The sequence below is a fragment of the Mustela erminea genome, chromosome X, assembly GCF_009829155.1.
Source record: "Mustela erminea isolate mMusErm1 chromosome X, mMusErm1.Pri, whole genome shotgun sequence".
Lineage (NCBI taxonomy): Eukaryota > Metazoa > Chordata > Mammalia > Carnivora > Mustelidae > Mustela > Mustela erminea.
In genome coordinates this window covers 41,225,405-41,250,952 of record NC_045635.1, presented here as the reverse complement: position 1 = coordinate 41,250,952, position 25,548 = coordinate 41,225,405, and the positions used below count along the sequence as shown (strand labels likewise).

The 25,548-nt window shown below is 41.1% G+C and overlaps 1 protein-coding gene across 5 annotated transcripts in view; it reads right to left on the bottom strand.

Moving 5' to 3' along the window:
- Nucleotides 1-25,548, bottom strand: part of JADE3 (jade family PHD finger 3) — a 139,825-nt gene that overhangs the window by 5,620 nt on the left and 108,657 nt on the right. For all 5 annotated transcript variants that reach the window (XM_032330506.1, XM_032330507.1, XM_032330505.1 and 2 more), the window contains 5 exons: nucleotides 23,713-23,903; nucleotides 20,512-20,723; nucleotides 15,281-15,448; nucleotides 12,381-12,497; nucleotides 1,129-1,599 (listed from right to left, as the gene is read on the bottom strand). In XM_032330506.1, coding sequence (XP_032186397.1) covers nucleotides 1,129-1,599; nucleotides 12,381-12,497; nucleotides 15,281-15,448; nucleotides 20,512-20,723; nucleotides 23,713-23,903 — 1,159 coding nt within the window. The remainder of the gene's footprint in view (nucleotides 1-1,128; nucleotides 1,600-12,380; nucleotides 12,498-15,280; nucleotides 15,449-20,511; nucleotides 20,724-23,712; nucleotides 23,904-25,548) is intronic.

Genomic DNA, 25,548 nt, shown 5'->3' with positions numbered 1-25,548 from the left:
TCCCCACCCCACTTAGACAAATCACCCTACCTTCCTTCCTGTGCCCCAGTTTATTCATCTGTAAATAGGGCTAACAATAGTACTTTCTTCACAGGCATCATGTTAGGGTTAAATGAGTTAATATTTATGAAATGCTTAGAACAGTGTTGCCACACAGTAAGTGCTATAGATGTGTGAGTTAAATTTCCCAAAGTGAGCCAGATCTAGTGCCTTCCAAATTCTGGTAGCAGTGAGAAAAACAAGACATCTCTATAATTATACTTGATTATAAAATTCTCTAGGGTAAACACAGGGCCAAACTTATCTTTTTAAAAAAAAAAATATTTTATTTATTTATTTGACAGACAGAGATCACAAGTAGACAGAGAGGCAGGCAGAGAGAGAGGGAGAAGCAGGCTCCCTGCTGAGCAGAGAGCCTGACATGGGGCTCGATCCCAGGACCCTGAGATTATGACCTGAGCTGAAGGCAGAGGCTTAACCCACTGAGCCACCCAGGTGCCCCCCAAACTTATCTTTGAATAAGTGAGTTAAACCGAATTATCTGGTGTGGAGTATCAACCAGAGGCGATTTTGACCCCCCAAGAGGCATTTGGCAATCTGGAACCATTTTTGGTTGTCACAGCTGTGTATGTTGCGGGCGGGAATCTGCTACTGGGAGGAGGCCAGAGATGCTGCTGTGGACCTTACAGCATCCCCCACGACAAAGGACGGTCTCCCACAACGAGAACCATCCAGCCAGAATGTCAGCAATGCCAAGCCTGAGAAACTGATCTAGTTCTTTCCTCCACAAAATTCATTCTTTCAGCAGCCCATAGTCTCATGTATCAGTAAAATATAGCTGAGCCAATTTAGGCTCGACAGTGAATAAAAACTAAACCAAATGAGAATTTATTTCAGATATAAGGTTCATATGTAAGTGAGGGCTTTCCAGTTCTCCTGAAATTGCCTGTCAAAAATTGAAACAGAGTCTTGTGTTTGGGGCCACAGTGCAATCGGAAGATAAGCACGGACACAGAAGCCCACACTGTAAATAAGCTGACCTTTAGAAAACAAGAGACAAACTGGAAGCAGGGCCTCTATTTCTACACAGACCGAAACCTAAACAGTAACCACAGCTTATCACCTTACCCTCTCTAGGTCTTGCCGTAGATGCATAAACATTCTCATGCGGGTATGAATACTCTCCTCTTTTGGCTGCACCAGGCCATTTTCTTCATCCTGCTTCGGAGGAAATAATGGCTTATTGAAATTACTTTTCCGCTTCAGTTTCCAGTAGTTGTAGATGAAGTCCACGGCTAGCGTGGGCAGCCCCAGCTCTGAGGCCACATCTTCCACGCTGACCAGGGAATAGAACTCCTCCTCCAGCTCCCGAAGCTTCTGTGCTCGCAGGCTGGTTTTCTCGCTTTTGGACTGGCTCTGCTCTGCAGACCTGTGTAGGGGGTACTCGGTGTCCCCGAGTTTCTGCCTATTTTGGCTGTGCTTGAGGCAATATGACTTGAACTTCACTTCATCCCCCTCATCTAGGATGGTCTTCATCTCTAGGCTGTGCTCAAAGGCACAGGTGACATGGAAGGCAGTGATGCAGCTTTTCACAGAGCACTGTGGGAAGAAAAGATGTGTTAAGGCAGCAGGGCTGGGTGCAGGGGGAGGGCAACACAATATCCCTGGGCTTCAACTGAGATCTCACAGGAAGCAAAGCAAAGGCAGGGAGAAAACTGGTCCTAAATTGACCATGACAGTTGCTTTACAAGTAACTCAGGAAATCTGCTTGCATAGAAAACCGAAAGAACAGAGGCAAAAAAAAAAAAAAAAAATTCTAAATGTCCTTTAAGATTTCAATCAAGCACTAAGTTTTTCTGAAAGGTCTTCCTTGACCCCTTTCTGAAGAGTCGTGCTGTATGTACCTTCTCTGTGCCCCCCACATCCTCTTATGTGTTTCTCTAATGGTACTTTTTGCACTGTACCTACAGTAGAGTAAAGGTCAAAAATCCCTGACTAGAGCTCTTAAAGACAGAAGCTGTGACATTCATCTTTGCATTGCCATCAACTTTTGAACAGGCAGGTGCTCAAGAAATGTTTCTTAAAAAAAGAAAAGAAAAGAAAAGCTTCTAAATAAACAATAGAAAAAACAAAAGTCAGTACTATTGCCAGAGCATCTGCTGGTTCTAAAAAGGCCAGAGGATCTCCAATACCGACATAGTCTAACATCTTGAAATTGTTCTTATGGAGGGGTGCTGTCCAACATGGTGGCCAATGAGCCACAAGTAGCTATTCAAACTTATATTAAAATTATATACAATTAAAAATTCAATTCTTCAGTCACATGAGCCACATTTCAACCATACTGGACAGCACAGGTTTCCACCACTGCAGAAAGTTCTATGGGAAATTAGGCCTACAGACAATCTGAGATTAAGTTTATAACATTCTGCTGTTCATCGACATAATACCTCTGTTAAGCAGCATGCACTGAGGATTCATTTGCAGGGTGGCAGAGGAGGAAGAAGCTGGCCTGGGACATACCCCTGATTTCCAGTTTGTCTTAATTACCATGTGTTCTGATTACAATGCTACAGCTTTCCTTCCAAAGACTTTTAAATGCATGGGTGCATGTATATGCTTACACAGAGGAAGGAGGGAAAGCAGTGGAGAATTTGTTTCTAAAAACAGTGGGAATTTCCATGGTGAAAGCCAAATCTCAACTCTTTTGGAAGCCTGCATCTGGGTGGCAGACTGCTCAATTGCCTATATGCTGGGTTTTTGATGACTAAAAATAGGAAATAACCTTGGATACGAGTAAAGACTAAAAAAAATGCAAACCCCGACAGGTCTCCTTATAATAGATGGAGAAATTCAACACCTAAGATAACACTGGCAACCATCAAAGCTTTAGGGGACAGATTCCATTTTGGCTAATTTTACAGGACAGAGAATTCCAGAGATGAAATATAATTCTAAGATTATCTTATCCAGCCTCACATTTATTATTGCTTGTCCTTCCTTTACCTGAAGTTCTACCTCTGCTGCCCACCCCCCTCAATTCCTTCCACTTTTCAAGCAAGTGATAATCTAGCTACTTAAACTACATTCCTGAGACAGCCCACCCCAGCTTTGGACAGCTCTACTGGAGAAGTCTGTTACCTTACACTGAAATCTGTATCCTTAAAATGTCCATGTATTTGCAAAACCTCATGAAAATAAGGATAATGAAAGCCAAAAATGCACTTTTATTTGGACCCCTTTTGTTATCACTTGGCTAAGAAACTAGCCAGTCATTTAGAGAACACATAGCAAAAGGCGTTCTTTAGCAAAAGATTAAAAGTGTTGGGCATAATGCTCTTTTGCTATTTAGTAACTGATAAAAATATGAGAGGAGAAAGCAAAAGGACTGTTTCCTATTCAAGGGGATGAATGTGTGACATAAAACTACTACTGATAGGAAGCTAGGGATGCCTGGGCGGCTCAGGTGTTAAGCATCTGCCTTCAGCTCAGATCATGATCTCAGGGTCCTGGGATTAAGCCCCATATCAGGCTCCCTCACTCAGTGTTGAGTCTGCTTTTCCCTCTCCCTCTACCTCCTCCCTCCGCCATGCTCTGTCTCTCTCTCAGATAAATAAAATCTTTAAAAAACGGAAGCCAAAACCAAACCACCTCAGGTCAAATTTATAGACATATGTAGAGACTTAACTATAAGTTACTAAAAATAAAAGTTGTGTACTTGGATGAAAAATGGAATGGCCTTAGGAAACTCTGCCATAAAATCCATTCAATTGCAAAAAAGGGTCATTCTATGATATTTATAGCTGAAGGTCTATATATTTTGATGGTAAAGGAGAAATGCCATGCAAGTTTTGGTGCCAATCAAATACCTCTTTACTTTTCTCCAAAAACATATACTTGGAACATTCTAGTAAACAAAATGCCTTTATATACATCTCATTTATTTCTACTGTAACCACTTAAGGTGACAGAGGAGGTATGATGATAACCATTAAAATAAGAGGTTTATTGGGGGCCTGGGTGGCTCAGTAGGTTAAGCCTCTTGCCTTCAGCTTAGGTCATGATCTCAGGGTTCTGGGATCGAGCCCTGCATCAGGCTCTCTGCTCAGCGGGGAGCCTGCTTCCCCCCACCTTCTCTGCCTGCCTCTCTGCCTACTTGTGATCTCTGTCTGTCAAATGAATAAATAAAATCTTTAAAAACAATAAGAGGTTTATTGAGATATAGTTTATGTGCCATAAAAGTCACCAATTTTAAGTATACATTTCAACAGTTTTAGTATGTTTACAGAGTTTTGCAACCATCACCAGTACATAATTCCAGTACATTTCATCACCCCAAAAGAGAAATCTCCTGCCTACTTATAGTCACTTGCTGTTTCCAATCCTGGTGTCAAGCGACCACTAATTTAACTTCTGTGTTTCTGTAGATGTGTCTATTCTGGACATCTCATATAGAAGAAATCATACAACATGTGGCATGTTTGTCTGTTTTTTTTTTTCACTCATCATGTTCTCAAGGTCCAACCGTGTTGTAGCATATGTCAGAATTTCATTCTTCTAAAAATGTGCCAAATAACGTTCCACTGTATGGTTATACCACATTTGTTTATCCATTCATCACTTGATGGACATTTGAGTTGTTTCCACTTTTTGGCTATTAAGAAATAATGCTGCCGTGAGCATTGTGTACAAGTTTTTGTGTGGACATATGTTTTCATTTCTCTTGGGTAAGGGGCATTAAGGGATTAACCTTGCCCAAAGAAAGGTTGGCCCTGTGCCCCCAAGCTCCTAAGAGGTAACCTTTAAGCCTCTGGAATGTCCTGACTGATAAGAGGGTCTTTGTTTATCTGGGGTCCTTGGCCATGTCAGATAGTCTATGCTAAACAACGTGATTTATGGTGGAGGCTTTGGGTCACGTGGGATCAGCCTGACCTCTGAAGGAACTGGAAACTATAGTTAGCCATGAGGGTGGTCAGCTGTGTCTAAGCCACCAACTCCTGATAAAATTTCTGAACGCTAAGACCCTAGCTGAGCTTCCCTGTTTGGCAATACTCTGTGTATTATCACACATCATTGGTGGGAGAGGCCCACAGTGTCCACAAGACTCTGCTTGGGGAGGACAACTGGAAGCTCCATGCCTGGTCCCTCCTAGACCCTGCCCTATGTGCCTCTTCCCTTTGCTATTTTTAATCTGCATCCTTTGACTGTAATAAATCGTAACCACGAGTACAATGACTTTTCTGAGTTCTGTGAGTCCTTCTAGTGAATTACTGAACCCGAGCGTGGTCCTGGACACCTTGCAAACTGCAGGTGTATACTTTGAAGTGCAGTTGCTGGGCCATATGGTGATTCTACATCTAACCGGTTGAGGAATTGTCTACCTGGTTTCTACAGTGCCTGCATGTTTTACATTTCCACCAGCAAAGCACAAGGGTTCTGATTCCTCCACATTCTCACCAATAATTGTTATTGCCAGCCTTTTTGATTATTATCACCCTAGTGAGTATGAAGCGGTATTTCACTATGGTTTATTTATTTATTTATTTTAAAAGGGAGGGGGGAGAATAATATTCTATATATTCTTCAGAAATTAGAGAAAAGAAAGGAATTAAGAGATATTTTGTCACCCCCCTCCCAAATAGTGTGTCCTCCTCAAAAGGGAATGGCACATGCCTGGAACAGCAAGGGCCTGGTGCACATGTCCTCAGCAGTTCCTGTCCCACTGCAGGAGAGTGTCCATTTGGTTGTCTTTAATCCCAAATAATATGTAAAGAGACAACTGGGTGGTATCATAGCAATTTTCTCAAAACTCTGTCACTGACACAATGTCACAAATGGTTCAAGCAGCCTACAAAACCTACTCCAGCCACTGTATACTTAAACTCCAGCACCCACAGTGGCCACCAGCCTTTCTGACCTCTCATCCCTAAGGGTCTGCAAGGTTGGAGGGCAGATGTCACTTCAGTGTTATTTAACTTTTCCCAGGTTTATATCCAGCCTCCCTTAATAGACTACAAACTCCTGAAGGCAGGGACCAGAAATGCCTTAGAACCAGAACAATCTGTACTGACAAAATTTGGAATATATGAAAAAATATTAAGCACAGTCACTGGTAGGCATACTTGCATTTTGCCACTTGTTGAAGATTTCCATTTGTTTTTCAAGAAGTTCAATTTCCTCATCATCAAACTCCTATTAGCCTAACATAGCAGCCCACTGATTTACCCTGACTTCAATCCACTTGCATGTGACTTCAAATATGCCCACATCCCTCTACTTTCAAAAGGGACACTTCTCTACTTCCAAATATTTGATGATTCTACTCAGTTTGGCTGGATAAATGCTACAGCTTCCCATCAGCAAAGTCCAACAGACTCCAAGGAATAATATGAATAATTTAAAATAAGTACAACTACTATTACCGCTAACATTCACTGAGTATTTACTCAGTGTTAGGCACTGTGCCAAGCCCTTTACCACATTAATTTTTTTAAAAGATTTTATTATTTATTTGACAGACAGAGATCACTAGCAGGCAGAGAGAGGAGGAAGCAGGCTCCCCGCTGAGCAGAGAGCCCAATGTGGGGCTTGATCCCAGGACCCCGAGATCATGACCAGTGCTGACGGCAGAGGCCCAACCCACTGAGCCACCCAGGTGCCCCCAAAGCTCATATTCTTTTTTTTTTTTTTAAAGATTTTATTTATTTATTTATTTGACAGGTAGAGATCACATGTAGGCAGAGAGGCAGGCAGAGAGAGAGAGAGAGAGGGAAGCAGGCTCCCCACTGAGCAGAGAGCCCGATGTGGGGCTCGATCCCAGGACCCCAAGATCATGACCTGAGCCGAAGGCAGCGGCTTAACGCACTGAGCCACCCAGGCGCCCCCAAAGCTCATATTCTTAACCAGTGTTCTTTCTTCTCAAGGAAAATCTAAAGACTCTGGACCTAGGTTGAGTGCAGCCTGAACATAAGCCATATAAGGACCCTACAGGAATTCTGGAAAGCTGACAGTTAGAGGGACTGTGGCCAAAGTCTAGGCAAAATCCAGAGCTGTCTGGGGCATCTCATTTGAACCCTGTCTTTATGATCTAGTTCAGGATTATCGGAAGACTTCATGCTCAGGAGAAATGTTCTAGCTCCCAGGTATGAAAGATGTAGACACTGGCTGTGTTTAGACCCCAAACCCACCAGCAGTGGATTCTATCTTTCCCCAGCAAATGTTCCCAAATCAAAAGAAGACAGATACAAGTATTCCCACTGCTAGGAAACAGGAAGAATAAACACAATTCACAAATAGTTAAGAGATCCATAAAGACTTAATAAAACAAAATACCCCGAATAGGTTACTAGCCACAAAGACTTAAAATAACCCCCCAAGAACAATGACGCTAATAAAACTTGACCCCTACTGAATTACTATATTTGTTTACTATGTTTTTGATTCATATAGAGGGAACAAGATGTCAAATTACTAATGAGTTTGGAATTAACTTTCCTTTGTGGTAGTTTAAAAGGAAGAAAAAGGTTTGGGTCTGTTTTCCCACAGGAAAACTAGGTATCAGCCATGGAAAACAAATGCCACTCTATTAGTATAAGTAGAAGATAGGTTAGAAAAGAATCACACAGGGCGCCTGGGTGGCTCAGTGGGTTAAGCCGCTGCCTTCGGCTCAGGTCATGATCTCAGGGTCCTGGGATCGAGTCCCGCATCAGGCTCTCTGCTCCGCGGGGAGCCTGCTTCCTCCTCTCTCTCTCTCTGTCTGCCTCTCTGCCTACTTGTGATCTCTCTGTGTCAAATGAATAAATAAAATCTTTAGGAAAAAAAAAAAAGAAAAGAAAAGAATCACACACTTCAGAAGGTCACCTGACATTCATTCCCCCTTCACCCGAGGGGGAGGGTCTTCAATACACGCTGGCACTCGCACTGCACCTCCTCAAACCACGAAATGGTCTCACGCCTCTCCTCAGACCTCTGGGCCTCCCTCTCAGCTGATGGTCCTGCTTCCTACCTCACCCAGGAACCGAAAACAATCGAAAGAGCGCCTCTGCGGGTCACCAGCACTCTGCACCTGCACTCTGCCTTCGGGGCTCCTGTCCTGGCCACCGCTCACCGTGCGCTTCACCCACCCTCTCCCAACTCCTGAAAACCTCACTCCAGCAGTGTTTCCTTTCCATCGGGTCACTCCCTTTCATGCATACTGCGACGTCCCACGCGCTAACAAGTGTACATGCATTTGGTATTTCCACCATCTTGAAGACAAGACCTCTTTACCTCACTTTTCTGAACTGTTTTACTCCCTTCTTCATCCTGACCACTGGCCATGCAGCTTTTGCCATCACTAGTGCACCTAAATGGTTCCTCCCAATGACCAATAATCACACTGCTCAATTCAGGGCTCAGTCTCTCCTCCTCATCTTCAGCAGCATCTTTACACCACTGATCTTTTCCTTCTCCTTGAAATGCCTCTTTTCTTGAGTTCTAAGCTGCTACATACTCTCAGTTTTCCTCCTGGCTTCCTCACGGTCTCCTCTTGCTGCTTCTTCATATTCTGCTGGACTTTGTCACGCTGCAGTGCTTCCAGGCCTACTGCTTGGTACTGTTCTATCTACACTCACTCACTCGGTGATCTTACCCAGTCCAGGCTAAAGCTATCTCTAGGCCAGTGGCTCCCAAATGTGTGCTTGCAGTCCGGGGCTTCTCCCAGACTCCAAACTCACACAGATAGCTGCCAGCTTGACATGTCCACTAGGATGTCAAATAGACATCTCAAACTTAAATGTCTAAAACAGAACTCATCAGCTCTTCCCCCAAATCTGTTGTTCTGCAAATTTCTCTATTTGGTTTATGGCACCTTCATCCTTCCCACTATTTGGGCCCCAAACCTGGAGGCATCTCCAACGCCTATCTTTCTCTCACACCTCATATCTGATTCACAGTCAATCCTGTTGGCTCTACCTTCAAGATTCATCCAGAATTTCATCACTTTTCACTATCTTCAGAGCTACTACTCCAGTCAAAGCCACCACCCTCTCTCAAGGATTACTAGAATAGCCTCTTCGCTGCTTTTCCTATTTCTAACCACCCCCAACCTATTCTAAATACAGCAGCCAAGGCTTATTTTTTATTTTAACCATTTACCATGGAAATTTAAAAACCTATATAACAGGGGCACCTGGGTGCCTCAGTTGGTTAAACAGCTACCTTTGGCTAGGGTCATGGTCCCAGGTTCCCGGGATCAGGCCCCATGTTGGGCTCCCTGCTCAGCAGAGAGCCTGATTCTCCCTCTCCCTCTGCCTGCCACTCTGCTTACTTGTGCTCTCTCATTGTGTGTCAAATAAATAAATAAAATCTTTAAAAAAGCAAACCAAAAAACCTATGTAACAGCACAGAGAATACTAATCGTGACCCCCATATAGCCATCAGCCAGCTTCAATAGTAATTAATGTATGACCAATCTTGTTTCATCTTTAACCCCTATAGTAGCTTGCCCCCAGATGATTTTGAAGTGATTAGACATCATATCATTCTATAGACTGATTCTCTTACAAACACAAGTCAAATCATGTCACTTGCCTGCTCAAAGCCCATCAGTGGCTCCCCCTTAAACTGAGAGTAAAAACAAAAGCTCTCATAAGGACGCTGGAAGCCCTGCATCAGGGACTGGCAGACTATGGCCTGCAGAGCAAATGCAGCAGCTGTCTTTGTGTGGCCCAAGAGCTCAGAATGGGAGCTAAGGCTCTTTTTACATTTTTAAATGATGTAAAAAATAAAAATACTTCATGACACGTGAACTAACATGAAATCGGCATTTTAGAGTCTGTAACGTTTAACTGGAATACAGCCATGTCCATTTGTTTAAGTACTGCCTGTGGCTGTCTCTGTGCTCAAGGCAGAGGTGAGTGGTTGTATCACAGAATGTATGACCTGCAAAGCCTAAAATATTTATTTGCTGGCTGTTTACAGAAAAAAACTCGCCAACCCTTGCCTTAACCAGTCAAGTTCCCATATGATCTCTCTTGATAGTCTCTTCTCACACACTCCATTCTAGCCTCACTCACTGGCCTCCTTCTGTCACTCAAACAGGCCAGACACACTCCTATCTCTGACCATTGGCTGATCCCTCTACCGGGAATATTTTTTACCCAAAATATCTGCATTGTTTTCTCTTACTTTCAAGTCCTTCCTCAAATATCTCCTCTACCATGAGTCCTACTCTGACCACTCTATTTAAACCTGTAAAGCATGCCGCCTGACCCACACTCCCCATCTACTGACCGTACTCCATGTTTTTCCGTCCTATAGCACTTCCCATTTTCTCATGCACCATTTAGTATCTATTCCTTATTCTCTATTTCTCCCAACTCAAACCCAAGTTACGTTTGAAAGAGCAGAAGGCTCTTTGTTGGCTTCCTGATAAATCCCAAGTGTCTAGAACAGTGCCTGGTACACAACCAGGCACTCAAATATTTGTTGAATATATGTAATTCTTTATAATAAAACATTTAAGAGTCTTAATTTGGTAAAATCTTTAAAAATGCAGACTCTATACTCTAAGTAATAAAAGTAAGAACTATTGCCCTGCAGATGAAAAACCTACTCCAGAATGCTTCCTCCAACCATCTGTCTGTCCATCCACCAATCTACTATTTACTGTCTGTCCGCCATGTCAGGGGTGTGGGGGATCTAAGGATGAAACAATCTGAGCTTACAGTCTACTAAGGAAGATAAATCTCAGATAAATAACTCAGACAGTGTGGCAGAATGTGGTAACGTGGGGCTGTAATGCAAACTCGAGTCTGCTAAGGTCAAGGCTAGTGTTTTCTTTCACCACAGTCATGCTGCCATTTATTAACTAGTCTAAAAAAATCATCCTTTAAAACAGAAAAGATAGGGAGAAAAATGAAGGTACTACGATAATGAAAGTAAGTAAATCAAAAGATGTAAGTTCAACGTGCTGTTATAAATGGCTAATAATGGGGCGCCTGGCTGACTCAGCCGGTGGAACACAAGACCCTTGATCTTGGGGTCATGAGTTTGAGCCCTACACTGGGTACAGAGATAACTTAAAACAATTTTTTAAATGGCTAATAATTATAAAAACATGGAAAATATTTCATTTTATTAGTGGGGAGAATAAATATTATAAACAAATCTATGATACAATTAAATATGGATGTATTTATTTAATAAATGCTAATTGAGCACTGAAAATGGGCAGGCATTCCCCTTTGTGGTAGGGGAAATCCAAGGAAAAATGACACAACCTTGGTCCCCAAGAGGCTCACATATGAGGAGCAACCAGGATAGAACTTAGGGAAACCTATACAGGCAATGTGTTAAGGTAGTAGATCCTGTGGGATTAGTGTTCCCTTAAATTGTTTTCCTTTGTAACTGCTGTGCTTAAATAATATCACTAGGAAAAAAAAAAGGCAGGACAAAGTATCTAATTCTGTCAGATGTAAAAAATGAATTTAAAAAATTAAAAGTGTCTTTGCAGTACAGATTGTATTCTTTAAGTACCATTTCTCAGTGAAAGAACCATGTTTACTTGGAGGAGTGGTTGATCCCAGGTCTGTAGCAAGAAATCTACAAGATGAGCCAGACAGCAAGAAACCTCAGGAAACATCCAGAGATGTCCCTAAGTGATGACATCACATGGCTCCTTTTCTGTGAAGAACCTTAGCAGGCAAACCTAACTCTAACCAACCTGTATCTCCTCCTATGGAGGAGGCCTGGAGAGTAGAAGGGTCAACCCTTCTGCCTTTGCCAGAGGTAACTGGCCTTTCCCAGTCTCATCCACCATCCCCCAACTGCTGCTGTTGGGTACGGGAGCTACTACTTCCACTTCATGCGACTGAATTCCTGCACCCAAGATGTCTCAGAAAACTTTACTTGCACTACCATATACAACAAGTGTGTCTGTGAGAATGACTTTCAACCTATCTACCAGGATTTATACATTTAGCTACATCTTTCCCTACCAAAATGAGCTGTACTTAGTCCAGCAACAGAGTCTTTGCTTAAATCATCCTGAAACGTGAGTCCATCCATAGTTAGTGGGTAAGCTGCACAGGAACGTGGGCCTGGTTGTTTTAGTTATGGCTTGTTTCTACCCAGGATGGTATCATCTAGCTTCGGAACTCACCTAATTCATCAGAAAAGGACAGAGATTAACTACCACTGTGGACGAAAGGCCTATGCTGAAGCATCCAGAGGCAATGTCTAAAAAAATGGCTTCAGGAATGGTCTGTACAATGGCAGAGACCTAGGAATGAGTGGGAAGCCTCCCGAGTAAACTTCCGGTTAAGAGGCAACTAGCACTGGGAGTCTGAGTCTGGCCAATTCAGTGGGAACCCACTCCACCACTTCTCTTGGTGACTTACCTGAATACAAGCCCCTGTCTTCAACTTGCACAGGTTGCAGACTAAGGCCCATCGACTGGGTGGGATGTGGGAGACCTTTGTGATTGGTTCCATCCTCTCAGGACAAGCAATGCTGACCTACAAATGAAACACCACCATAAGGCAGAGTCACCAAGACATTCCAGAAGTACCATTCGCAAACTACAAATGATATTACATGAAGCTCAGAACATCAAAACAATGAGGTAAGCCACATCTCTGAAGGTTACTATGGAACCAAGAATAAATAAAACCTGTCTCTAGCCACCGCTCAGGCTTTTGATCATTTCCAGTAATATAAATGATTCATATACAGAATGAGAGGGCAGGAGTGGAGACGGAGAATGGATACATTAATGAATCTAAGATATCTACACTTTACTTGGGAACCAAAGAAAGCCACCAAGAAAAGGAATTAACCTTCACAAAATCTATCATCTATTATATGTTAGAGATGGTGCAACATGCCTTGTTTTGTCCTTTAATCGACTAAGGATAGAAAACAGGCAGTGACAATCCTTTCAGTTTACAAAGAAGCGTGACATTGTTGGAAAGTAGCAGCAATCTGGACAATGAAGAGGCTGGAGCACATAAGTAGGGAGGATGAGGATGATAACATTTTCAAACCACAGCCTTTTAAATCATGTAACTGTTATCAGTTTGCTTACTCTTTCAGCCAAAGTAGCTTCAAAGTGAAATTAGACTTTGGGAGAGAACTGAAAGGAAAGGCAGGCTTTAAAAGAAAATGGAAAACGTTTGTTTTTTTTCCATAGGAAAATAAGGGGTTAGGCAACTTCTGGTAAAAAGTGTCCCCCCACTTACAAATGTGTACAGGAGTTTCTAAGAGAGCCACAACTTTAACAAAGAGAGAAAGACTGCTGAATAAAGCTAGTTAAACTAGTACAAGTTCTACCCACATCAAGAAACCAACAGTAGAAAGATCACAGCAATCTTGAGCAACCCCAAAGGTACTGAAAACCCTAAGACAAAGTCAATAGATAAGAAAACTTCTTTTATTTCTAAGGACTCTTCAGGAGTCATGTTCTAAACTCATTATGCTGAGAGAGACTGCTCTATTAGCTGGGGCATTTGCTGCAGGAAATTACTCTCAGGCCAGAAACCCAAGAGTTCACGTCAGTCTATAAGCTGGACAGTCTTGTACAAAAAAGAAACCATTGCTCAAATTATTTTTAAAAACACTTCTCTATCCATAAGAATACAATAGTATTTATTGTGGACAGTTTAACTCTGTGTGCTTGAGCTTGACTCTTAGTAGTTAACTCCTCTGGAAGTGCCATTAACAAGAATAAAGCCAGGGAAGTTTTAAAAGGGGGATGAATTACCAGTACGGTATCATCAGCTCTCCCATGAACTGAATTCTGAAGTCTCTCTTGCCCTGCAGTTAAACTGCCTAACAAATTTGCTGGCTTAGATAGAGGTTGGGGAAAGAGGATGTGAGTGGGATGTTCAAGCCGGTTTAAAGAAAAAAGACAGCCATAAGAAGTAAGCACAAGTAATGTTTGGAAGCCCTCTTTAATCAACTGAGTGTGCGCAGAGCCCCTTATAAGATAACAGCAACTGAAGGACCAGATTAAATAATGAGCGATGGAATTTTGAATAAAGAGGCTCTTAGACAAACACTGAGTCCAAGCTCTGAAAAGAGCTTCAAAAATCAAAGGGCATATGGTTTTGCTTATTTGTGGAGTATAAGGAACAATACGGAGGATGTGGGGAGATGGATAGAAGTGAATTGGGGAAAACTGGAGGGGGAGATGAACCATGAGACACGGTGGAATCTGAGAAACAATCTGAGGGTTTTGAAGGGGTGGGGGTGGAGGCTGGGTGAGCCGGGTGGTTGGTATTAAGGAGGGTACATATTGCATGGAGCACTGGGTGTGCTGCATAAACAATGAATACTGGAACACTGAAAAGAAATTAAAAAAATATAAAAAATTAAAAAAAAATCAAAGAGCAACCATCGCAGTGGGTGAAAGAGCTATTGCTAGCCTAATTTGGAATAGCCTGAAACTAGAAACAACTGAAATGCCCATCAAAGGAGAATGGATAAATAAATCATGGTATATCCATACAACAGCATACTACTCAAAAACAGAAACGAGTGAGTGTTGATACACACTACAACATGGAGTGCTAGGCAGACAGAAAACAGTGCATACTGTATGACTTCATTTATATGAAATTAAAAAACAGACTAACTAATCTACAGTGATAGCAACTGCAATGGTAAATAGGGACCCAGATAGGGACTGAAAAGTGGGTATGAGGGAAACTTTTGGGTTGTTCTGTGTCTACTTTTGGGGTGTTCCAAGTCTTGGTCTGGGTTGTGGTTACAGATAGGTGTAAAAATTCATGAAACCAGACACTCTATATTTGGTATTTTAAGGTAAGTTTCGCCTTGGGCGCCTAGGTGGCTCGGTCAGTTAAGCATCTGCCTTTAGCTCAGGTCATGATCCCAGGCTCCTGGAATCAAGTCCTACATCGAGCTCCTGGCACAGTGCGGAGCCTGCTTCTCCCTCTGCCTCTGATCCTCCCTCTCTCAAATGAATAAATAAAATCTTAAAAAAAAGAAGGTTAAGTTTCACCTTGAAAAAAATCTGCTCACATCCTGGTCTTTCGTGCCTCTCTTCTCATACGAATTTATCCAGTAGCATTGGTCTCCGCACCTATATGTTAATTGGCACGGGCTTACCTGCTCACTTGCATCTGAGAAGAATGTGAGGGAGCTCAAGTGAAAGCACTATCACCTCAGAAACATGGGCAGGCACGAAGCATCTCCATGGAGCCCCAGCAGGTCTGAATGCTGGGGAGAAACAGGGGCCCCCTTGGAGCAAATGGGCTCACAGGCCTGGAAGAGTTCTTACCTCTGGAATCCACAGGGCACAGCTGACATGAGCCCATTTAGTCCCTGTCCTGGTAGTTTTCATGGCCCCACCTTTCTTTGGACATAACAGACATTGCGGATGAATGCCCAGGACGCAGGAACGACACAGCCAGCTGCCTTCTGGGACCTTGAGGATGCCGTAGCAGGCCTGGAGGCATGAGGAGGAGGGGGAAGCATGGTTAGCATCTTCTCACCAAGACTGATGTCTGCTCTGGTACACAGTGATAGAGTACCCTCTGCTTTTAGGAGAAAGAGGCAAATAAGGCCCAACAAGCTCATATCTAGGATTTTGTAATTTTAAAACACTCAAAAAATAAAAAAGGTGGCATCTGTTCTAAGATCAGCATGTCTGTTTATGAAAACTGACTTTTTAAGGACAAAAGAATAAGACTAGAAGGAAATATATACAAAGGCTGGCCCAACTGTTAACTGAGTTTGGGGATTACATTCTTTCTTTCTTTTTTGCCTCTGTTTTCTAAAGTTTCTTCAATGATTATACATTATATTTAGTCAGTCATATACTTACTGAATAACTTCTACAAGTCATGCACTGTTGTAATCAAGAAAAAAGTGTTAAGAAGGAAACAGAAGGAAACTTCTGAGCAGCAAATGAGCTAACGTTTAAAGAGCCTAACAGAGCCTGGTGCATAAAAAGCACTCAGCAAATCACAGCAATTACTTGCTTGGGCTGAAGAAAAAGGGACTTGTGAATGAATCCTGAATTGAATAGAATATTAGACTAATCACAATACTCCATAATGAGTTCTGGAAGCTGCTTCAGATCCTTTATGGAATGAAGTTGGACAACTAAATGAATTACTGGGGGAAGGGAGATTAGTTTGGGAAACATTCTAGACTTCCTTTTCACTACCTCCAATCTCGCCCAACTCTCTCCTCGTTACTGTTCTACTCTCATCATTACGGACTAAACCTGGGGACTACCTGGCTCCCCATGTTGCCTGGTATACTTTCCACCACTGACTAATTCATCAAGGCAGCTTCAAAATCTGTGCCTACGCCAGGAGGTTCAGCCACAGCTTGGATTCATGTTCCAACAGTTACTATCATGTAACCCCTGAACTGGCGCCTTTTCCAAACTACCCAAATCACCACCAGGCTTCCCAGCTTCCAGATCCAAAATTCCTGTACTCACATTATCTACTTCCTTTTGTCTACCACCCCTGAGGCATGCTAGCCCTCCCAAAAGAGTGGCCCTTGGGCTCTGACCTTCCTCTCCATCCCCACCACACCTGCTCTATCCATCCAAGTCCTTATTCTGTTATGCCTGGATTGATTTATTCCTAAATTCTCTTCTGCCCCTTTCACACCTTCAATCCTCCTTCTATTTGGCTGCCATGTTCTTCTTACTAAAACAAAGATTTTATTCTATTGCACAGCAACAAACCCTCCAGAAACTCCTTCTGTTCTCACCCTCACCCTTGTCTAAACCATAGGCTGGCAAACTACTGCTTGAGGCCTGTTTTGGAAGGCTAACAAGCTAAGAATGGCTTTCATATTTTTAGAGTGATGTTTAAAAAAAAAGAGTATGTAACAGAGACTGTACGTGGCTCTCAGAGTCTAAAATATTTACTATCTGGCCCTTCAAAGAAAAAGTCTGTTGGCTTCTGATCTAAAGCCCGACGCTTCTCACCGCACTTCTCAGCTCACAGAGCCGTATGTGTCCACTCCACTTCTTGACCTCTGCCCTCTACTCAGCACGGCTTCCCCCTCACCAGGTACGTGGTTGGCAACATGTACTCTTCTCGACTTTAGCGGTTACGTTTCATCTCCTCAGTGAGACTGTAAGGTCACTGGGGGCAGGTCATTTACCATCAGTTTATCTGGAATGCTTTCTATGCTGAGATCAAATAGGCGGTTTGGTAGAACAGATTAATTTAGGTCAAGAACTGAAGCTGAACTCCAACCAGGCTGCTCTTACAACAGTAGAGCATCATTCTGTAAGGTTCCTAACCTCCAAAGTTTTCTTTCTCTGAGGTCCAGAAAGTTTGCTAGGAAATGAAAGCAAGCTTCCTCCTAAAACAGAACTTCTTTCAGACCAGAAGAAAAAAAAAGTGGTTCTAGGAATACCCTTTATCTCCTGGCCCTTCCATGGGGCAGAAAATAATCTACTGAGCCCTTGTGTGGACTTATTCATGGTCATAGGCTCATAGAAGCTAGTAATTCATAGCAGTGGTTCTCAATTTCTTCTCGACCACAACATGATGAAGGCTGTGGACTCTTGAGAAAATTCCACAAATGCACAGACATATGTTTTATATACAATTCCAGGGGGTTAATAAACTCAGTGCCAAACATATATGATAGATACAAAAAACTATGAGTATGTACCTTCAGACAAATTAATTTAGGCCTGTTTGAGTGTTAAATACCTGGGCTAAGAACCAAAAATGTAACCTACAAAGGGATTTGGAAGGCTCCCAATTTTCGCATTTTTAATGTTAAAATCTCAAGTCTAACGATGTAAACCTCTCTTCTAAAGTACTGAAACAAATGTGTTATAGTCACAGAGGAACAAACATTTGACATAATGTGGTGGCAGTAAGGAAGAAAAGTTATGTTTAATAAATACAGATGTCAGTATGTTCCTGATTCTGTTAAGAAGTAAACCAAATCCTCGAAATCATTTTTAAGTCACTTTTCAGTCAACAGAGGGAGCTCTAACCTAAGTATCGCGTTAGAAGTCAAGTGAATGTACTCACTTTGGAAGAATCTCTTTTATATGAAACTTTATGTGGCACCAACATTCAGCCATAATACATACCAGCTTACATTCTGCAAGGCCTGGTCAGGTGTTATTATCATCACTTTCTACGTGAGGAAAGCACGTCATTTATAGTCATTACTGGATATGTTTTCAAAACAAATACTCTTTGAGGAGAATTATTAAGCTACATTTCATTTTTTTAGTCAAGGAATCTGAAAAATAATTCCTTAATATTTGGTCCCAACTGTGAAGAACAGCTGCTGAAAATATATACAGACGACCTTTGTACTATTTTCCCTTCAAGGCTACAATTATTTATCTGAAAACCCTAGGTGAGAAACATAAGGAAATTCAGAATTGCTCAGATCTTAGGAAAGTAGTGAATACATACGTGGTATATTACCTAAAACTCAATGGGACCAAGGACAGTACCATATTATCAAATACATTACATTTCTCTAGCAAACTACATAAGCATTTATACAAAATGGCATTAAGACTATAAAGAGCCTCGTATTGGATGAGTTCTAATATTGTCCATAATCAGTTTTGGTGCCAGACTTAAACAAAACCTTGCAGTTTTCAGAGCTTCTGAAATTTCTGGAATTGTAGAGGAAGGACTGTGGACCCATATTATCAAATATTTAAGTTCATACTAACACAAAATTTCCTGTCTTGCTTAAAGATGTGACATAAACGCCAATAACTGATAGAGTGAAGAGAAAATTTTGAAGTTCATTCTTTTTTAAAGGAAACAAGAAAAACGAAGAAGATCTAATTGGTTACGGAATAATTTTGAGTACCTTTTAATACAGAGGTTTAGGTTAGGTGGCCCAGGTAATTTAAATAAGGTTGTAAGCCCTGTTTTTTTTTTTTTTTTCAATTTCCTGTGTTACCTAATCATTTTATTTATTAAAAAATTTTTATTTTAAGTAATCTCTAGGTCCAACACGGGGCTCAAATTCATGACCCCAAGATCAAGAGTCACATGCACCACTGACTGAGCCAGCCCGGTGCTCCACTGCGTTACCTAATCATTTTAGTCATTTTGTGGCCAGAATGATCTTTCTAAAATACAACTCACGGCCTTCAGGGTTGACAGGACAAAGCCAAAGTTCCTTAGTCTGTCAGTGAAGGCCTGTCACCTGTGGCTCCTGTGTCCCTCTCTACCCTCACCGTCCACCCTCCTCTACTCTACCCCACTCCCTTCTGCAGCTCTGAAGAGCTCCAGAGTTCCCTCTGATACACTGTGCCCACTCTCACTACCTGTCTGAATTGTTCTCTTCTCTGCCTGAACATACCCTGCTGCTCTTTGTGGCATTTAGATTCAGCTTGGATGCCACTTAGTAGTTGTCCCTGATCCCCATCCATCCCATGCGCTTTCACAGCAGCATGGACTTCTAGCTACGAAAACACCCAGCATACTGTGCTAACTGGGCAGTATCCTTGTAGCCCCTATACCAGGCTCTGATGACCCCGAGGGCAAAGATCATGTCTGCCTCTTCGTCACTGACTGTGTCTTCAGCATGTGGCATAGTCCTGGCACATGGGATGGTAGGTGGTGTTGCATACCTATTTGCTAGATAAATTGATAAGATAAATGAAACACAAAACAGGTTCAGGAGAGTGAAAAATTATTTAGGGGAGTTCAAGAAAAGATTTAAATCAAATCCTGGAAGTCCTGTAGATTTTTTTATAGCTGAAGGTGGAAGAAAACATTTTAAATTGGAGTGTGGCCAAAACACAGAGACAGGACAGTGTCAGGAATAGTCATCACTGCCCCCTTAAGTAAACTTATTTTGCTGGAGCATAGGGCGTATGAGGGGAAGAAAAGGAAAGAGCTCAAAAGAACGCTGAAATCATCATCATCATCAATTAAAAAGGCACTATGGTGGAAAGGATGACAAATAACTAGCTGTAAGCACTTGGGTAAAGACATTTCATCTTTTCTGGTTTTATCTGTAGAACTGAGCAGTGGGATGGTCTTTTACAGCCCTAAAATTATATGATCTTTAAAAGCATAGTGGACTCTGCTTCCTCGGAGTTATATATGAGTAGGACTGAAAAGGGCTGAGACAGAGTCTGGATTTCTACCTGGAGGAAGTATGATCTCACCAAGGTTAGGAACCAGGAGTATAACCTGATGATGTAACAGGGATTCCAAGGCAAAGGAGAGACTCCCAGGCAGGCAACAAAGAGACTCCCCGGGGGATGATGAAAGTCTTGAACAAGGCAAACTCAATGGCATAGGTACGAAGGGATATAATAAAGATCTGGGTTTAGCTTCTGAGTTAAAGTTAGTAAAGTAAGTCACCTTGGGGGTCCTTAGTATTGTTTCTAAAGGGATTACTGAAGAACAGTCAGGCCAAATCTTTATTTTCACCCTTATTAAATGCAAATTGCTACCCAGATATGGGTGCTGGAGACCATCACTGAGCTTCAGAAAGGCTGACCGTGGGGAGGTGGTGGTTTCCACTCTCACTAACCTGATGCACACAGATGTTACACTTATCACAGAACACCATATCATTCCCTTCTTCACTGTCTGGAGACCGGCACACATCACAGATCACATCTTCATCATATTCTATGCCTAGCCCTTCCTCTGTCTCAATAGCATGGTTCATATTTTCATGGCAATGGCGTTCCAGGACTTCTACTGTCTTTTCCATAAGATTCTCATCAACTGGCCCACAACCTGCACGGAAATACAAACAATCAATCAACCTGTCAGTTAGCTGTTAATCCCAAATCACCTACTATGAGCCCGTTGCAGGGATGGAGGGATTCTAAAAGATAAAACCATCTCTTCTCTGATCTAAAACAAGTGAATTTCCAAGAATCTTTTACTAAAGCTATTCTAATATTTACTTATCACGTATTAGTGTCTGACACATGAAAGGAGAGGTACATTTTACCACATGTCATGTAAGATGTATTACCCTTTCAATTTTCTGTCTACATCCCAATCAGTCCCCCTCCTACATCTCTGTTTTCTCTTATTCCCACTGAGGGTGAACTTTCACAGCTTTATAATTTTGAACACTTTAATTTATAGAATAAAATAATTAAGATCACATAACTATCTGGACATAAATAGTAATTCATTCTTAGCATAATAGTTCCAATGAGCACATCTAATGAATATAAGAGGAAATTTTTATACAAAAAGGTATTAAGTCATAAAAGAAAATTCTAGGTATTGTGTATGTCATTGTACATATGAAATATTTTGTTTTTTAAACATGACTTCTAAAAATATCCAATAATATTTTCCAGTGGAACTGTATATAAGAGAAATCTATTAGCATCCACAAAAGTCTAACTGCAAATTCTGAAATTACCTTTTTTTGCCTCTTGATTCCCTTTCCTTCTATACTTTTAATTTTTCTTAGTCTTACAAACTTAATAAACCCAACTAAAAGATTTATATGGTGGATACAGGCAACAACTAAACATATTTTTTTAATGATTCTGTGAGAATATACACATACACGTGTGTGTGTGTGTATATATATATATATATATATATATATATATATATATATATATATATTTAACAGCTTGTAAACTCAGGAATAATTCTCAAAATGATCCAAAACAAATTCACCCAAATATTCTACTTCATTTGTTACATAAGATACATGAAGAAATTCTGGAATTCCATATAAACTACCGTTTTAGTGTCATATATAGTTATGAAAGCAAAAACTACCCAGGTAGTATGTTTCATTTTTCCAGCCAAGACAAATTACACACTTTTTTTTCTGGAGTGGAGGAGGACAGCGTTTGGTTAGAGCAATTAGATTCAAATTCCCACTTGACTCCATATTGGTTATATAAACCTTGACAAGTTATTTATCCTCTTTAGGGCTTAGTTTCATTATCTATAAAATAAGGACCATAATACAAACTCCCTGATTTCTTGTGAGGATGAGATGAGGTAATATTTGTGCACTGCTTAGTGACCAGTATGTAGTAAGCACTCAATTTTTTAAATCCCCTAATCTGAACCAAAAAAAGGGCTTAATTTAATGTTGTTTTTAGAAGTTTATCTTAAGCTCTTAGAAGCCTTACTATAATATCATTTACTCTAAAGAGTAAAACTTGAAGTAAAGCAATCCTCTTTTTAAACTCTTCTAAGCCTAAATGCAGTGTGGTGTCCTGGATGGCATCCCGGAATAGGAAACGGTCAAGTACTACGGTCAAGTGAGATGTTATTAACATTAGGGGAAACTGAAACTGTGAGGAGCATATGGCAACTGTATTAAATGTACACTTTTCTGTAAATCTATAACTATTCTAAAATAAAAAAGCTGATTACAAAAAATCCTTCAGAGAGGATTAACTACAAAATACCTAAGGGACCTCACCGTAAGGTGGTGTCGCACTGAAGGCGGCCCTGTAATGATCATAACGCACACAGACACCATACGGTTCACAAACACAATGGCACACTGAGCCATCAATCCACTGGACTCTGCTCTCATACTCTGATTTCCCTCCTCTGTCAGTCTTTGATTCCCTTCCTTTGTGGTTTGTACCCTAAGCTGACATCTCTTCTCTCCTCTTAGAAGGCAGAGTAAGAGAAGATATAAAACAGTAAGTTTAAAAAAAAAAAAGTACTGGTTATACTAGTACCACTAGTATAATTACCACAATCACATTAAACTGGATTTAATACAATTTTATGTTTTTATCCATAGGCATTCAGATGCCAACCTCAAAAGAAAGAAAGGAAAAAAAAAAAGGGAGGGAGGGAAGAAAAGTAAAACCACCGGTCCCTGTACTAACAATGTACAAATGTGATTCAAACATAAAGGAAATCAATTGTGTGCTTCTGCAAATCTCATATGGAGACTTAAAAACCACCCACAGTTCCATAGGTCCAACCGCTGCTCAGATCGAAGTCTTGTCAAAGAGTGATGTGTAAGAATAAAATGCACTTTCTTTCAGCCTAGCATCTCCCAGCGTGCACCGGTATGGTGCTGTAGGGCATACACTTACTTTACAACTGTTATTATGTTTACTTTCAGGATTTTTTTGTTTGCTTGCCTCTGCTTAATTTAAGTCTTTGAGAACTGCATGACAACTTCAGAACTTACTAAAGGTAGTGAGGCAGCTAAGAACTGCTCTGGGGATGTTTTGCCCTAAGCCTGACATTCTTCCGGCAGGAAAATTAGAAGTCTCGCACGAAGGCGTGCTGGTCACAGTGACCTGTCAGGTGCATGCTGCTGCCTCCTGCTGAAGTTAGAGCTTCTCTCCAGCTGGCAGAGATGGCAGAGGTGCTGCTGCCCCTGGCCCTGCCCACTGATCAGAGTGTTTTTTGGGGGGCTGAGCCAGGAACCAGCTTCAGAATCCTCCTTAACCAGCAGTCCAATCAGCCATGACCACTCTCACAACTGGAACTGGAAAACAATCTTATGAAACCTGCATACCACCCCTGATCTGTGCTATTCACCATGGACAAGGAAAGAAAAGGTCAGATTTAAATGTTACTGCTCTATTTCAATATACTTATGAATTTCAAGAAATGCCTCATTAAGGTAAGATCAATGAGAAAAATAAACAAAAAGGCCAGAAAAGAAAAGAGGCCACAGGATGAAAGCAAGTTAAATGGTCTTGACACCTTAAAAAAAATCACGAGGCAAGTCAAGGAACAACTTAATTGTGGGAAAACAACTCACCCATTTCTGCGAGATCTTCATTGAGTTCCTGAAGCCAGAAGATGTCCATGTCGTCTAGGTCATAGCGACACACAGATGCCGCCAGTTCCATGATGTTGATGTAACCAGGTTCTGTGGTTTCTGAGCTGGAGCAGTGGATGTACTTCCGGGGTCGCATATACAGAACATCCTTTACCTTTTCGGCTACAACCCTAGAAAAGTGAAAGAAAGATACTGATAAGTCAATAAATGACAGATTCTAGGCACTGACTGGGTGGGACACAGTGGAGCTGAATGCTCTCCTTTTCCTCCATGGTTGGGGGGAGGTCGCTGCTCTGCCAACTGAGAGGTATGGCAGATCCCTTTCTGGAAAGTAAATGGTTCTACAAATTCAGTTTTTTCATCTGCTGTGAATAGTCCACTGCTAATTTAATGTTTCATTCACCCTCATTGCTGCTGGGTCCTTACTACCATTCATTCTAATAAAATGTTGCACTGTGTGTTCTTGGTGCAATAGCCACCACATTTGGTTAGAAGGGGAAACTGAGGAAGAGATGGTACCAGCACAAAGCCATGGCCAGATTCTATACCAAAGATATACTTCGGCTAAACCCGTGAGTTTCTGCCATGGAGCAATACTGGATGGTGGTAAAGAGTACAGGCTATAGACTCACACAGCCTGTTTTTTATGCCACTTATTCACATAGTGATCTTGGGGAACTACTTCATTTCTATAAGGTTCAGTTTTCCTAGCTAAAAAGTAAGGACAATAGTCATATATTATTATAAAATAATATCAAACCTATAGGGTTATTACAATTGTACAAAATACATAAAGTGCTTAGCATATAGTAAAAAACAGATGTTCAATGTTATTGTTGTTATGTTTCTTGTTGTCACTATTTGTGTAGATGAGGTAAAGCCAAGAGGCTGTGGACTTATACAAACTCCAGGCATTTTCCAGCCATACACGATAGCAACCAGAAGTCCTAGCCAGGGTAACATGATAAGATGAAAAACTCCTGTTCTTCCATCAACTTCTCCAGCAGGTCTGAGAAAACTTGTATTTTCCTCCTTCCTCCTGACACTTAGGAGCCCAAGGCAAAGAAACCAAGCAAGGGAAGAATCAGAAGTTTCTCATATCAATAACTCATTTTATAGTCAATGTTTTAGGTACTCCACAAAGCATCAGAAAATATAAACAAGAGGAAATATGGATTCTTATTCCTTGGCAATTTAAAAGAATAGAGTGGGTCCTCTAAAAAAAGAGAAATAAATATATATATATACACACACATATACATATATATAATAATGAAAATCGTTTCTATGAAAGGCTTCTGGAACTAGTTTCTTTACTCAAGTCACTATATATGTAGAAGGATTCATAAACATAAATGTATTTATATGAATACATATATATATATACACACATATATACACATATATATATAGGCATAGTCCACCTTGTAAATATATAATAAGTATTTCTTCCTAAGCATTCTTCCAAAAGGTTATGATTCAACATAATATATGTTGAAAAAAGTTAATAACTACATGCACTTGCACATTTTAATTTTTCTACCATATGGAGTTTTTAAAGCCAAAGGCAACAAATATTTGAGTAAAAAACCCAGAACCCTAAAATATTAATTGAAGCTAGAAATTTGGGAACTGCTGACAGAGGTCTGCTTCCAATTGAAATGAACCCAACTGAAAAGGACAAGACATGCATATGAATTCTCCAAAGACAATGAGATTAAATATGCTATGCTTATTTGGTGCATGGCCTATGAGGTAATTATAGAATATCTAATTTTTTTTCAAGATTCATCTTGTTCTAAAAGGAAGAATATT